The sequence below is a fragment of the Gymnodraco acuticeps genome, unplaced genomic scaffold (genome assembly GCF_902827175.1).
Source record: "Gymnodraco acuticeps unplaced genomic scaffold, fGymAcu1.1, whole genome shotgun sequence".
Classification (NCBI taxonomy): Eukaryota; Metazoa; Chordata; class Actinopteri; order Perciformes; family Bathydraconidae; genus Gymnodraco; species Gymnodraco acuticeps.
In genome coordinates this window covers 265,443-280,587 of record NW_022991642.1, presented here as the reverse complement: position 1 = coordinate 280,587, position 15,145 = coordinate 265,443, and the positions used below count along the sequence as shown (strand labels likewise).

Sequence of the window (15,145 nt, the reverse complement as noted above, 5' to 3'; positions counted from 1 at the left end):
AACACACTCTCTTTGGTTTTTATTTGAAACTTGACTTGTGTGCTGTGCTGTAGACAGTGATGCACCCTTACTTCCTGAACATGTCCACAACAACTTGCTTGTTTCCTTTGAACCTCAGGGGTTTGTTTTCCTGGCTAGGTACAATAACATTGTGAACAGCAGCTCACAGTAATGTGTATGCAAATGTATGTATTGACCAGCAAGTTTAAAAGACTTGACTAAGAATGTTCTTCACTTAACATTTGAAAGTTTGGTGACTTAAAGGCTATGAGAACTTTCAAGGATGAGTGTCCTATATTATTTCATAGTGTCAGACTCCTAATGAGGTTTATTGGACTACACATGACAAACTTGTATCACTTAAAACAACATCTTCAGAAACATTGCAGTTTATGCTTTATTCCATGCTGCTGAATTGATGTCATATAATGCATATGTTTGTATTTCGGGCCTAATGTGTAAAGGTCCTGTTAGGCATGTGTGTAACTGTTAATCAAAAACAAACGCTGAGAGAATTTAAAAAGTATGCCTCCTTCTATAGAGTAAGGCGGGTGAGCTGGAGGGCCCTGAGGTGGATGGATTTGTCAAAGATATGATGGTGAAGGTCAGAGACGTGCACACATAGACTCTAGGTAGTGCTTGAGCACCTGCCCGTTGTGCCCTCTTGACAGCAATGTGCCCTTTTGAAAGTTCGTTTTTTACAGTTTTTTATTTATTTATTTTTTACAGTGTACTGTATATCGCTCATGGTAACATCGATCAATTCTGGATTAAAAGCGTCTAATATATACAACAATGCCCCAAATGCGCGTTGTAATTTTGTCAGACATCCCCACACGTGCCCCGCGGCACTCCCTTCCCTGCTCTCAACGTGAACGCGCAGCGCGCAGAGCTGACAGTCAGTCAGTCAGACAGGCCATGGCGGGTGTGTGGTGCAGCAGCACGCAGCAACACGATTAAAAGTGCCCTAGTGACCACCAAGTAAGTAACCACCAGGTAACAAATACAATGAGTGTATTGTTTAATCCCCTAAATCAGATGCCAAACTAAACTATACATGGTTCGTACGGTCATTGAAAACCTGGAAAAGTCATGGAAATTCAAAATGCAAATTCCAGGCCCTGGAAAAGTTATGGAAAACAATATTTTTCCCAAAGTTTTGGAAAAGTCATGGAAATGTAACTAAAGTTGCGTCAAAATAATTTACATTTTATCTAATCGCCGAAATAATCTGCGGTCGCGAGCTGTTATGTGCCATCATGACGCGCATGGTGTTATTTTTTAATATATGAAGCGCGAGCTGTGTGCTCGAGTCTTCTTGCCTGTCGGGCCGGCTGAACTCTGCTGCTCCGGGATGAGGGTCAGCTACATTATCTACGGTGTGTTCGTTAACTGTGCGGAGTCACTGTGGCACAGACTGAGCCGCTGGTGAACAGCTGTTAGAACGGGCCGTTCAGGTGTTCAGAGCAGAGCGGCAGAGCGTGATGTGAACTGGAACGTTTTTCTGTCGCAATATCATTGTCACTATCTGCTAACGTTAGCTTTAGCCTTCGTTTTCTAATAGTTTTTTTCATAGGCTATAAACAGAGGTGGTATAAGTATAGAGATTGTAGGCTACTAGAGTAAAAGTAGAAGTATACTCAGATCTTGTAGCCTACTTTAGTAGAAGTACTCAGATCTTGTACTTAATAAACGTAGAAGTACTCAGATCTTGTACTTGAGTAAAAGTAGAAGTACCAGAGTGTAGGAATACTCTGTTACAGTAAAAGTCCTGCATTCAAAATGTTCCTCAAGTGAAAGTAGAAAAGTATTATAAAAATACTAAGGCATGAAAATACATTTTCAAAATGCTCAACAGTGCTGCCAAAATTATAAACTGACTGCTACACAATTAAAATAAATGCTTTTATATATTTCTATTAGATGTAACTCTTTGGCGTTTCTGTTATTATTACCTGCTGCTTTAGTTGTTCTGACTGCTAAAATCCTCTGTTATTCCTAATTTTAAAGCCGATATTCCGTGGGGTCGGGGGGCTCGGATCCTTGTCACCTTTTTCATACCTGATGAGTTTGCATCCCTGACTACAGTTGCTTCAGCGTGTAGAAGCTAGTAAGCCTACTATCTGATTTGTTTTAGATAGGCATCTGCATCAGACAGCATATGGTTATTGAAATAAATATATATGCAATTACGACATACAAGATGTGCCTTTAATAAATCTCACACTACTAAGGCAGCCGGCGGTTCCACCAGGGGCGTCAATCCCGGGGGGGGGGGGGGATTTCGTCCCCCCCTTAGCTTCAGATTGGACCCACCTAAGTAATTTAGAATAATACAAATAAATGTTAAAATAATTAATTTTTTGATAATAAATCAGTAAAATCAGGCAAAAATAAGAATTAAATAACATAACCCTAATCTAACCCTAACACCGAAATAAAGTAACCAAAAACCGAAAATAAACTAACATAATCCGCCATTATCCGGCACATTTTTGCGCACAATTTCGGAGCGCACAATTTCGGCGCGACCACCACGACGACTCAGAAGGTGCCCTTTTTTTTCTCTTGAGCACCTGCCCCTATAAATGTCTGTGCACGCCACTGGTGAAGGTGCCCTTACATTCCCTTGTATACAGAGCTGATACACAATGTTATTGATCAGATATCAGTCAGTGTCATTCATCAGGAATCTTCTGACCTCTCTGTAACTCTTCCACCCCCCGACCCTCTCCTCCAGCCCAGCATCAGTGGCACAGACCTGGACAAGTTCAGGAAAGCTCTGATGGGTCACGGCGACATCAACGGAGATGGAAAGATCCAGAAGAACGAGCTGGCTCTCTGCCTCGGCCTCAAACTCAGCTAACAGACCCCTACAACGTTCACACATTTTTCTTTCTTTCCTCTATCCTTCTTTCCATCTTCCTTCTCTCTATGTACAGTTCTAAATGATTTCATTTTTCAATTTAAATTTATCTTTTACTCTACTCTTTTACTCCAGTCTAAATCATTACTTCTACCTCCCTATTTTAGCAGTATCGCCTCAATTATGCCCCTTTCACACCAACGCGTTTACAGCTCCGGCTCGGAGCTGGAGCTGGAGCCTGGAAAGTACCGTTTTTTCCTGTTCACACCGCAGAGGCGCCGCCTCTTAGCTCCGGAATCCGGTTCACTTCCAGCTCCAAAAAATTGGCGGTCTAGAGGAAAGAGCTTCGGAGCTAAGAGGCCGCGTCGCTTACGTCTCTGACCGTACCTACAGGGTAACTTGGAGAGGGTCTGAGTCCGACCCTTGTCAATTAACTACAGGGGTCCCTCAGGGCTCTGTTCTTGGTCCCCTCCTCTTCTCCCTGTACACAAACTCGCTCGGATCAGTTATTAGCCCGCATGGTTTTTCATACCACTGCTACGCTGACGACACCCAATTAATTCTGTCCTTTCCCCGCTCAGAGACCCAGGTCGTCGCACGCATCTCTGCTTGTCTAGCTAACATCTCTCAGTGGATGTCTGCTCATCACCTCAAGCTCAACCTTGACAAGACTGAGCTGCTTTTCCTTCCGGGAAAAGATTGTCCCACTCTTGACCTAACAATCAACATCGTTACATCTGTTGTTTCCCCGACTGAGACTGCAAGGAATCTGGGTGTGACCCTAGATAACAACCTGTCCTTCACTGCAAACATCGCTGCTACAACCCGTTGCTGCAGATACACGCTTTAGAACATCAGGAAGATACGTCCCCAGCTGACACAGAAAGCGACGCAGGTTCTGGTCCAGGCTCTCGTCATCTCACGCCTAGACTACTGCAACTCCCTCCTGGCTGGTCTACCTGCATGTGCCATCCGACCTCTGCAGCTCACCCAGAATGCAGCGGCTCGTCTGGTCTTCAACCTTCCTAAATGTTCCCACACCACTCCGCTCCTCCGCTCCCTTCACTGGCTTCCGGTAACTGCTAGAATCCACTTCAAGACACTGGTACTTGCTTACCATGCTGCGAATGGATCTGGCCCTTCGTACATCCAGGACATGGTTAAACTGTACACCCCAGCGCGTTCACTACGCTCTGCATCAGCCAAACGACTCGCTCTACCCACGCTGCGAGGGGGACCCAAGTTCCCATCAGCAAAAACACGTGGGTTTGCTATCCTGGCTCCAAGATGGTGGAATGAGCTCCCCATTGACATCAGGACAGCTGATAGCTTGCACATCTTCCGGCGCAGACTGAAAACTCATCTCTTTCGACTCCACTTCGAGCGATATAACTATTAACAAAGCACTTATATACTAATAAAGGACTGGCTTACCTAAAGCCAGTTGAGTAGCACTTGAAATGTTTGGCTCTATGAAACCTGATGTACTTATATGATTCTGTTTTCTTCAAGGTTGTGTCTTCCTGGTCGAATGTACTTATTGTAAGTCGCTTTGGATAAAAGCGTCAGCTAAAAGCAATGTAATGTAATGTAATGTAATGTAATGTAATGTCTCTCTTACGTCGAGGCGGGGGCAGGGGCAGATTCGTTGTTGAAGTAGATCCTGAAGACCACAAAGAAGTCTTGCATTTTGCATGTGATGTTTGTAAAGTTCCAAGTAAAGTCGTCCGATGCCTTCCATTTCGTTTCGTAAGAGGATAACCAAAGCGAACAGCGCTTCAATACAATCGGCCATTGTTGTTGTTGTCGATGTGAGGGATATCCGCGCGGTTTGGATTTTATGAAGCAGGCACGTAAACGGTGACGTTGTGACGCAGCAGCGGCAGCACCAGTCGGGCTCTGGGCGGTGTGAACAGAACGGGAGCAGAAAAGGGAAACCGGAGTTGAACCAGAAAAGCTCCTGCTCGGAGCTAGAAAGGGAAAAGCGCTAGTGTGAAAGCCGCATGAGTGGCTCTCAGTTGGTGTTTTAAGAATGATGTATCTACATGTTTTATGCTCATATATTTAATGTTATATATTGCTATAATATTTATATTAAAATATCTAGCAATTGAAATAATGGTAAATGTGGAGCCTTGAGTTTGGACATACAAATAGTTTGTTTTCTTTGTAATGTAAAAAATAATGAAACATTGTTTGAATTACATTTTTTGTGAAACGAATATCATGAATGATGGCTAATAAAATAGTTTGTGTCTCTCTTTACTGAAACCATAAGTGTGCTACAAAAAGTGCTTTCAGTCACTGCAGGTGACTTTTATAGGGCCCTATAATCAATGGCTGCTTGGAGGAAAGAACATTTACAGTAATTGAGTCTAATTATGTGATTTGGAAAATGATAAGCAGTGATATAAGATATGTGGTTTTCAATAAGCCAAAACACTTCCAAAATCATTTTCAAATCACAAGAACATTTGTTTTTAAATAATCATACTGTGGTAAAAGGTCCCATAAGATCTCAACTTCAGTGGAAGAGTACAATATCTTATTTGCAGTGGAACATATATATAAATTAAATCTTAAACATATGTTAACATGTATACATATATATGTGTTTGTTTTTAATACAGCTTGTCATTTCATAGTGTTTTAAGATCAAAAGCTTACACTTTTTAGGTCTTAGTTTCTGGGTCTTACTAAAACCTCTGTGGAATTGAAGGAGGAAAATTAAATCAAAACCTCAATAAACAAAAACAAAACTACGTTCAAACTATTATCGCCTGTCAGGGGAATTTTGCCTAGCGGCCAGGTAAAGGTTATCATTTGGTTAAACTGACTTTTGAATCAGATCTGCTGACAGAATGAAATGTTGAAATGTGTCAAATTAGCTAAAGTGTGAACACCTGTCCAGGTTGCCAGAGGGCGGAGTTCCCAAGCTGATTCCAATGACTTCATCAGTGCGATGATTGGTCAGCTCATGCACCGACACTTTAAAAGGACCACTGTCTTTGCAGCAGTCATGAATCTGAAATAATAGATTATTTTTGTATTTGCTGCACACCGCTTACAGACTGTTTGGTTTCAGTTTTACAACAAAAATGTATTTTGGATTGTGTGTGAGGTAAGATATTCTTATTTTGGCAGATTTCTTATATTTATTCTACTTAACTGTTTTTGGTTGGCTCATGTTTAATTCCTCTTTTCTTAGAGTTCTTGTGATCTCACTCTTGATTTTTGGGCAGCAAGCAAAGGGTAAGGATTTTTGGTTCACAAGCTGCAATTGAAATGTATAATTGTCCTATAAGGCTGTCTTTTAAAAAATGTGTTCTCCTTTTAGCACTCAGCTACAGAAGTGGAGGCTCCAGTGGCATTACACCTCACTTTGATTTTTCAAGAAGCCTTAAACCTGCTTCCACTTCCAGTGATGATAGTTCAGCACAGCCTGAGAGGGTTTTGGGTAGTTATTCACCCTTTCATGCTGATGGGGCTTTATCTGAGACTCTGAAGCCAGCTGCTGCACCAAGTGCAGGAGGTTATAGTGGCTCTCATGGAAGGCAAGTAGATGGTTACAGTCCTGAGGGAAGTGTTTCTAGTTACGGGCCAAGCCAACCAATAATTCGTAAGCCAAACCAACTACCTCAAGCTAACCCTAGTGCAAATGGTGTCATTCCAAGCAAAGCTGCCCCGTGGGCTTTCCCTTTGTCCCATAATCCAAACTCTTTTCAGTCTGGTATTGCTTCAAGTTCTGCAATTGTGATGCACTCTGGTCCCTACTCCAAGCCCCAGAAGCCCAAAAACCTTCCAAAGCCCCAGCAGGCCGGTTACAAGCCTAAGCCCCACCAGCCCAAACCTCAGCCCAACCCTTCAATACCCCTGCAGCCTAAGCCCCACCAGCCCAAACCTCAGCCCAACCCTTCAAATCCCCTGCAGTCTTGGTACCAGCCCAAACCCCAGCAGACCAAGCCCAACCAGCCCTCCTACCCTTCAAGTCCTCTGCAAGCCAAGCCCTACCAGCCTTCAAATCCTCAGCAGGCCAAGCCCTACCAGCCTTCATACCCTTCAAATCCTCAGCAGGCCGATCCCCTGCAAGGGGTGCTCCAAAGTAAAGCTGGCATGTGGGACTTTCCTTCCCAAGGAAGTGTTGCTTCTGGCTCTAATGTGCAGCCCACTGACTCAAACTCGCACTTGAAAGTTGACCCAAGAAGTTTGAGAGAAATTCCAATGCCATTCCCGTACCAGCCCAGGTGGCCGCAGCAACTGCTGCCAGTGTAGAACAGACATAATTGACCTTCCTAACTGTAAGTTGGTTTAACTTAAAGATTGCTACAATGAAGTAAGGAAAATGTCTGTCTTATGGACAGAGTTAACATGGGACTTGTCCTTCAAATGTACTGATGTCCGCACAATGGAAATGTGATGTCAACTACCAATGCAAATTCCCTGCCACCGGCTGGACACATTTTACCAACTATGCCAACACACATGCAACACTTGGGGGTTCTCTATGCATGTGTCTGAGGGTAAAATAATCATCATTCTGTATATAAATATGTTTTTCAATATCATGGACATCTCCTGCTAAATTGAGGTCCACGAAGCTGACACAAGATACCCGCAGATAAGCACTCGTCTCGGACTAAAATCCTCAATGCATAGCAGTTTTAATGGCATGCCCCCATATTTTTTTCTTATTCAGCTTTACCAGGGGCACGAACTTCTGACCGGTGTTCCCTCTTGGTTTAGTCCGTGGGAGAGTGCTTAAAGGGATAGTGGAAATCCGCGAATTTTGGGTTTAACTTATGTATTTTTATTAAAAATAAGCATAATAAACAATTTTTTTTAATTTCATGCGCCTAGTTTCATTTTATTTTCAATTTTACTGCGCCCTCTCAATGAAACGAAATACTTCGGGAATCGTCGGGAGATGACGAGAGCAGAGGAAGACGGGCACAAACAATGGCGGACATTCAATAGCATTTGCATGTGAATAGCCGACGTTTATTATGGTGAATAGATGTGTTTTGTATGGCTGTAGTGCGACAGCAAATGCAGAGAATGGCGTATCGATGCATGCGTTTCCAAGAAACCCAGCCATTCGTCGTCAGTGGGTGAAATTTGTTCAGATAACACGGGCAAACTTCACGGAGCCGAAGCTGACGAGTAATTCGGCAGTCGTGTGCTCCCGTCATTTTACTGACGATTGTTTCGAGAATATGATGATTGATTATCAGTAAAAAATTCTACGTGACACAACGACATTGGATTAACCTTGAGATGCGTTTTTATTCCGTTGAACACAACTTTTGATCACAAATCAAAAAAGGTAAGACGTAATTATTGTAATATTTTTGGAATGTTGTTTACTTTCTCTTTTCTGGCTGATAGCTCCAGGAATTAGAGGTCTTACAGTGATGACATTACACCTGTGGAGTCTCAGCTTTAAATCGTATATCTTGTTTGTGCAGTTAAGATAGTAATAAGGGCATTTCTACCGTGTGTTGTGTGTAAAAAAAGCGTTAGCATTGTTTCGCTCAATGCTAATTCAAAGGCTTGGTATTACTCTTGTGTTTTTTCTAGCTAACAATTGTTCTTATTGTCAGTTAGCGGAGTTTCTTACCTTTAAAAGGGTATGAAACATTAATAGTTTCATAAATGTTAAGAAGCCCTGAGACATGTGAGAGAAAAAAAACTGTGGGAGGGGTCCACTGGGGGGACCTTCGGGCTTAACTGGTTAATAATGATTAATATTTGTAAAGGCTACATGTGATCTTAAGAGGCGTGAGCTATGCTTAGGGACCTACCAGTCAAGATTATTTGTGCGTAGGGGTGCATCATCTGGCGCCTGGTCCTGGTCATCCTCGCCATTGCCCATGCCGTGAACCATCACCTCGGGCTCAGGCTCGAACAAATAAGGACGTAATGGTCCATCGTCTGGCTCAATATTGTCACCATCGTCGCTTACTGAACCGGATTCAGATTCAGTTCCTAAAACGACATTTTCGTAGGAAAGCCGAGAGGATGTTTCTGACTCGCTATCATCACTGGATACCTCGTACAATCCTTCTTCTTTGTCTGGTATATTTGCCCTTCCATGTTCATTCTGCATAGACGCCATGGTTTGTTATCGTATCGTCTTCCTAAGTTTTCGTCACTTCCGGTTTGGCTGAGTCGAACATTTCGTTTCTAAAAAACTTTGGGGAAGCTGCAATAAAGTGCTTCTAACAAGCGTAAGGCAATTATTATATTTTTTTAATCAGGTGTGATTGTTTTGGTACGTAATTATGCTTGTGTGGTAACCGTGACTGAGGTTGCCACATGTAAAGCTAGTACTTGACAACGCCACCTCCTGCTAAGGGGCAGGAGGAACCCGTGGACCCTAAATGTAAGTCGTGGATCGCTTTGTTTAAAGCTTCCCTTAATCGGTCCAATTATGACCGAGGCATGAATTCCAAAAACATAACACATTTTTATTTAATAACAGTTTGGAAACAGTTTAAAATGTCGATTCATGTCCAGTATAAAAATGGCAAATACAATTCAATACATATATAAGTTACCCTCCTCAGTTGGGCAGGCCCGGTCCGCTGGGTTGCAGTGCCTGCTAATCGTGAGGGACAAAAACAAGAAAAGCCACACACCAAAACAACATAAGCATGCAATATTTAAACCACAATCTCTATAAAATAATAACAGTGAGTTATTTAGCATACAGAAAATAAAGTGTCACACCGTGCAGTCCCTACACTGAAGGCAGGCAGCGTTCCACCCGGGCCCAGGCCTACGCCGCAGAGGAGCGCAACCTACGACACAAATATTAAAATGATTATACTGCCATACACTGCACATGAAGAAAATGGGTAAGAAAATACACAAGAAACACTATAGGACAGTGGCTGGCCTGGTCCTTTTGAAAAGGAAACAACATAACATGTTAGTTGCCAGCCTCATTCACCAACTCAATATAAAATGAAAGAGTTAAAAACAAGGCATACTTCCACAGAGTAGGTTTCCAACTCGGCTTAATCCTGCCGGGGAAATGGTCACTTAATATCCCGGGTAGCTGGGCCGGTTGTGTACATTAAGCTCTGTAAAAACACATAAATAAGTTGCTTAAAAACACAATTTAAAAACGTCGGTTTAAAAACGCCATTTAAAAGCAAATTACTCATAACAGACCCGGTCTTGTGCCTGTCGGGAGAGTTTTCCTCCGTCAATGGTAAACTCTCGTCTTGCACTCGCCCTAATAAAACCAAACTAAATGAGCCACTTGCATAAGTTAATTTAAAAGAACATAAAACCACCTTAAAACTGTTATTCCTACCTTTGTGAGAGGGAGAAGACCAGTGACAAGCAGCCAAGAGAGACTTTCTTGAACTGACGGCAAACTTTTTATGGCTTCCTGTTTACTCGGTCACCGGTCATGTGACCGCATCAGGTGACAATGACGTCAGATTCCCACACTTGTATATAAGTTAAAACGAAACTATTTGAGGTTCCTTTCCACTATCCCTTTAAGTGTGGGTACACAGGTTCGCCTGGTGCACAAGGTTATGGAGGTGGGGGTCTTGCTGGTGCTCAAGTGTCCATATACATCACCCCATATTCACATAACTTTTACCCGCCTTAAGAGACACTATTTTGGGATACAATTTATCAATTTTCACCCCTTCACCTGGTTCTTCCTACAGTTAACTTAGCCTTTTTCTGACTCTGGATGAATGGAATGGAAATGGAATGTGATGTCAACTTCCAATGCAAAGTCCCTGCCACGGACAGGACACAAGGTTATGGAGGTGGGGGTCTTGCTGGTGCTCAAGTGTCCATATACATCATCCCATATTCACATAACTTTTACCCGCCTTAAGATACACTATTTTGGGATACAATTTATCCATTTTCTGCCTGTGAGTGTGGGACCCTGCTTACAGCAGTGAACCTGCTGCCAGCATTACAAACATATTAAACAGGCATTTTAACACTTTTTTCCCATGAAAATGATTTGTATTCACTATCATGGGGCTATATAAATCAAATTGACGGTAATTATCAGCACAATTGTACCTTTTACTATTTAAATGTATTTGTATTATATATTTTTTGGCTATTAAAGTGACATTTCTGGGTGACTTTGTCAGTTTATGGAGCTTAGCCCACAATTCCCGGAGGTTCCAGGCCGAATTTGGGAGCTCATCGGCGGCCTGCCATGCGCCCCCACCGTATCTTAAAATAATCAAAAATGAAGTTTTAAAAAATTCTCGAAAAAACGGCTAAGTGCCAACGGGGGAGGGGCTCACAAAAGCTCAAGTCTTCGGCGCTTCCGGCGGAAGCCCCGGAGACATTTGCACTACCCCGTTGCATTTTACAACGGAGAGGGGAATCGAGACCTCCCTTCCTCCGTCCAAAAAATTCATTCATCTTTTCCAAGTACCATCTGCACGAAATCGGAAACCCGGTTTTTAAGAGCACTTAGAAAAAAACGGCCTATTTCACATGATGGGGAAATCATGGAGGAATGCATCCGCTACATGAGCACTTTGGATCGGATACAATTGTTGCCTGGAGGACCCCCAATCATGGTTCTTACCAAACTTTAAGTTTTTGAACTGGTCTCTGGAGGAATTCAAGGGGAGTTGTCAGGGGACTCTATCTGCATTATGAGGCACTATTTTCGGATACATTTTTATCCATTTTCACCCTTTTCCATGGTTCTTCCAAGAGTTAACTTCAACTTTTTCTGACTCTGGAGGAATGTAGGGGGAGTTGTCAGGGGACTCTACCCGCCTTAAGAGACACTATTTTCAGATACATTTTATCCATTTTCACCCCTTTCTCTGGTTCTTCCAAAAGTTAACTTAGACTTATTCTGACTCTGGAGGAATGTAAGGAAAATGTCTGTCTTATGGACAGAGTTAAAATGGGACTTGTCCTTCAAATGTACTGAGGTCCGCACAATGGAAATGTGATGTCAACTACCAATGCAAATTCCCTGCCACTGGCTAGACAAATGTTACCAACTATGCCTATACACATGCAACACTTGGGGGTTCTCTTTTTTTGTTATTCAGTGTTACCAGGGGCACGAACTTCTGACCGGTGTTCCCTCTTGGTTTAGTCCGTGGGGGAGTGCTTAAGTGTGGGTACACAGGTTCGCCTGGTGCACAAGGTTATGGAGGTGGGGGTCTTGCTGGTACTCAAGTGCCCATATACATCACCCCATATTCACATAACTGTTACCCGCCTTAAGAGACACTATTTTGGACTACACTTTATCCATGTTGACCCCTGGTTCTTCCTCCAGTTAACTTGGCCTTGGATGAATGTAATGTGAACTTGGCCTTGGATGAATGTAATGTGAACTTCCAATGCAAATGGCCTGCCGCTGACAGGACATCACCCCATAACTGTTACCCGCCTTAAGAGACACTATTTTGGGCTACACTTTATCCATGTTTACCCCTGGTTCTTCCTCCAGTTAACTTGGCCTTGGATGAATGTAATGTGAACTTGGCCTTGGATGAATGTAATGTGAACTTCCAATGCAAATGGCCTGCCGCTGACAGGACATCACCCCATAACTGTTACCCGCCTTAAGAGACACTATTTTGGGCTACACTTTATCCATTTTCACCCTTTTCTGTGCTTGAAGGAGCTCTCTGGCTCACATCCTGCTGCTGCTGCTGCTGCTGCTGCTCTATCTCCCTCCCTGTATTCACAGTACTTTTACCCAGCTTTCACACACTCATTCCGGGGTAATAAAGCCATGTTCATCACCCTGGATCTCTGCCTGTGAGTGTGGGACCCTGCTTACAGCAGTGAACCTGGTGCCACATTTGGTCGCGTCCATTTCATGTACATTTAATGGGTAGTCAAATGTGGATGAAATGGACACAATTCCCGGAGGTTCCAGGCCGAATTTGGGAGCTCATCGGCGGCCTGTCATGCGCCCCCACCCGTGGAAAGCAAAAAAAAGTAAAGAAAACGGTCAATTATATCTTAAAATAATCAAAAATGAAGTTCCTGTCCATTTCATGTACATTTGGTCGTGTCTATTTCATGTACATTTCCTCGTGTCCATTTCATGTACATTTCCTCGTGTCCATTTCATGTACATTTGATGGGGAGTCACATGTGGATAAAATGGACACAATTCCCGGAGGTTCCAGGCCGAATTTGGGAGCTCATATGCGGCCTGCCATGCACCCCCACCCGTGGAAAGCAAAAAAAAGTAAATAAAACGGTCAATTATATCTTAAATTAATCAAAAAAGACGTTTTTAAAAATTCTCTGAGAAGTGCTAACGGAGGAGGGGCTGCAAACAGCTCAAGTCTTCGGTGCTTCCGGCGGAAGCCCCGGAGACATTTGCACTACCCCGTTGCACTTTTCAACGGAGAGGGGAATACTGACCTCCCTTCCTCCGTCGAAAAAATGCATTCATCTTTTCCAAGCTCCCATCTGCACGAAATCGGAAACCCGGTTTTTGAGAGCACTTAGAAAAAAACGGCCTATTTCTCATAATGGGGAAATCATGGAGGAATGCGTCCGCTGCATGAGCACTTTGGATCGGATACAATTGTTGCCTGGAGGACCCCCAATCATGGTTCTTACAAAACTTTAAGTATTTGAACTGGCCTCTGGAGGAATTCAAGGGGAGTTGCCACGGAATAACGAGACACTATTTTCGGATACATCAGGAATGTAAGGGGAGTTGTCAGGGGACTCTACCTGCATTATGAGGCACTATTTTCGGATACATTTTATCCATTTTCACCCTTTTCCATGGTTCTTCCAAAAGTTAACTTATACTTTTTCTGACTCTGGAGGAATGTAAGGAGAGTTGTCAGGGGACTCTACCCGCCTTATGGAACACTATTTTGGGGTACTTTTTTTCAATCATGGTTCTTACCAAACTTTAAGTTTTGAACTGGTCTCTGGATCATGGAGGAATGCATCCGCTGCATGAGCACTTTGGATCGGATACAATTGTTGCCTGGAGGACCCCCAATCATGGTTCTTACAACACTTTAAGTATTTGAACTGGTCTCTGGAGGAAAGTAAGGGGAGTTGTCAGGGGACTCTACCCACATTATGATTCACTATTTTTGGATACTTTTTTCACTTTCATGCATCTTTCTATGGATGACTTATTGTATTTATTTTAACTTTTTGGTCAATTTCACCCAGTTTTGGCTCCCGCCTTGCCTGGAGGATAGGACCGAGAGATGACAGGGATCTCTGCCCGCCTAACGAGTGCCTAAATGGGACACCTTTCGCACGATGATGCAAATGGAAAACACAATGTTTTGAAAATAAACTGGAGAGATTTGACATGGGGTCTTTCTAGTTCGCTGAGTGCAACTTTCTTCTTTTCACCTATCCTTCTTTGTTGCCCCCGGTTCTATACATTCTACTGGTGACACTTCCCGGTACCGAAATGCTCATGCATACAAAGAGGATGGCGATCGGTTGTCCTATCTGTAATAGTCCCTACCGCGTCCTGAGCAAGCACCTGCAGAGGAACCATAGTGTGCGTAATTTAGTTGAAAGAAAAATTCTGCTGTTGTTGGCGAAAGGACGGACAAACATTAGGCTCCATCCCTGCACCATTGCACGATGCGAGTACATCGGGACAAGGCTGGACCGCCACTTGGACAGAGACCATGTTGAGCTGTCCCGGGAGGAAATACATGTGGTTGTAACTAAACTAAAAATGAAAGTGGCCACGAAGGAGCTTCATGAACTCAGATTGACAAACCCCACAGTAGCAATGATTACCTCTTGGGATGTGGACACTGTGGGTGATGAGGTCCTGTCACAACCTCCACCCTTGTCCCCAGTGATTGAATGTGACAACCCGGACTGTAAGGAATGGAGGATGGATGCAAACACAATGAGGGCTCAGAGGGACAGATATGCTGCTGAGGTGAAATCCCTGCGCTGCATGCTGCAGCAGAGGATAAAACGTAACCGACAGAGGAGGAACCAGAGGGCCGAGGACATGCTTGGGTTCGATGAAGAGGATGGGGAGGACCAAGAGCGGGTGTTTCTAAGGAAACGACCCCGAACAGAGTCAACACCAAATAGGCTGTCCAAGTCCAAAGGTCCCTCCTGCAGGAAGTCCCCCATTGCCTCTCACACACCTGTATCCAGCTCCTCAGAACCTGCATCCATAGATACCGAGGCCTCGTCATCCTCCCCTCCCACACATTCCCCCTGGTTCAGCGGCAGGGGCCGGGGGAATAGAATGCGGGACATAACATTCCCACGCATCATGGAGAAGTA

At 43.6% G+C, this 15,145-nt stretch overlaps 1 protein-coding gene and 1 long non-coding RNA gene across 3 annotated transcripts; one reads left to right on the top strand and one right to left on the bottom strand.

The window, feature by feature from the left end:
- Positions 1–5,941: 5,941 nt before the first annotated feature.
- Positions 5,942–7,138, top strand: LOC117534280 (probable serine/threonine-protein kinase samkC). The gene is made up of 3 exons (XM_034198478.1): positions 5,942–5,987; positions 6,075–6,118; positions 6,204–7,138. The coding sequence occupies exons 1-3, from the start codon at positions 5,965–5,967 to the stop codon at positions 7,136–7,138; spliced, it is 1,002 nt and encodes a 333-aa protein (XP_034054369.1). The 5' UTR covers positions 5,942–5,964.
- A 2,214-nt stretch (positions 7,139–9,352) lies between these two features.
- Positions 9,353–10,291, bottom strand: LOC117534323. Of its 2 annotated transcripts, XR_004567186.1 has the most exons (4): positions 10,188–10,291; positions 10,043–10,106; positions 9,859–9,951; positions 9,353–9,666 (listed from the first exon to the last, which is right to left on the bottom strand). It is a non-coding gene; the product is annotated as an uncharacterized LOC117534323 (long non-coding RNA). The 2 variants fall into 2 exon arrangements; XR_004567185.1 differs by having other exon boundaries at positions 9,353–9,951.
- Positions 10,292–15,145: the final 4,854 nt, after the last annotated feature.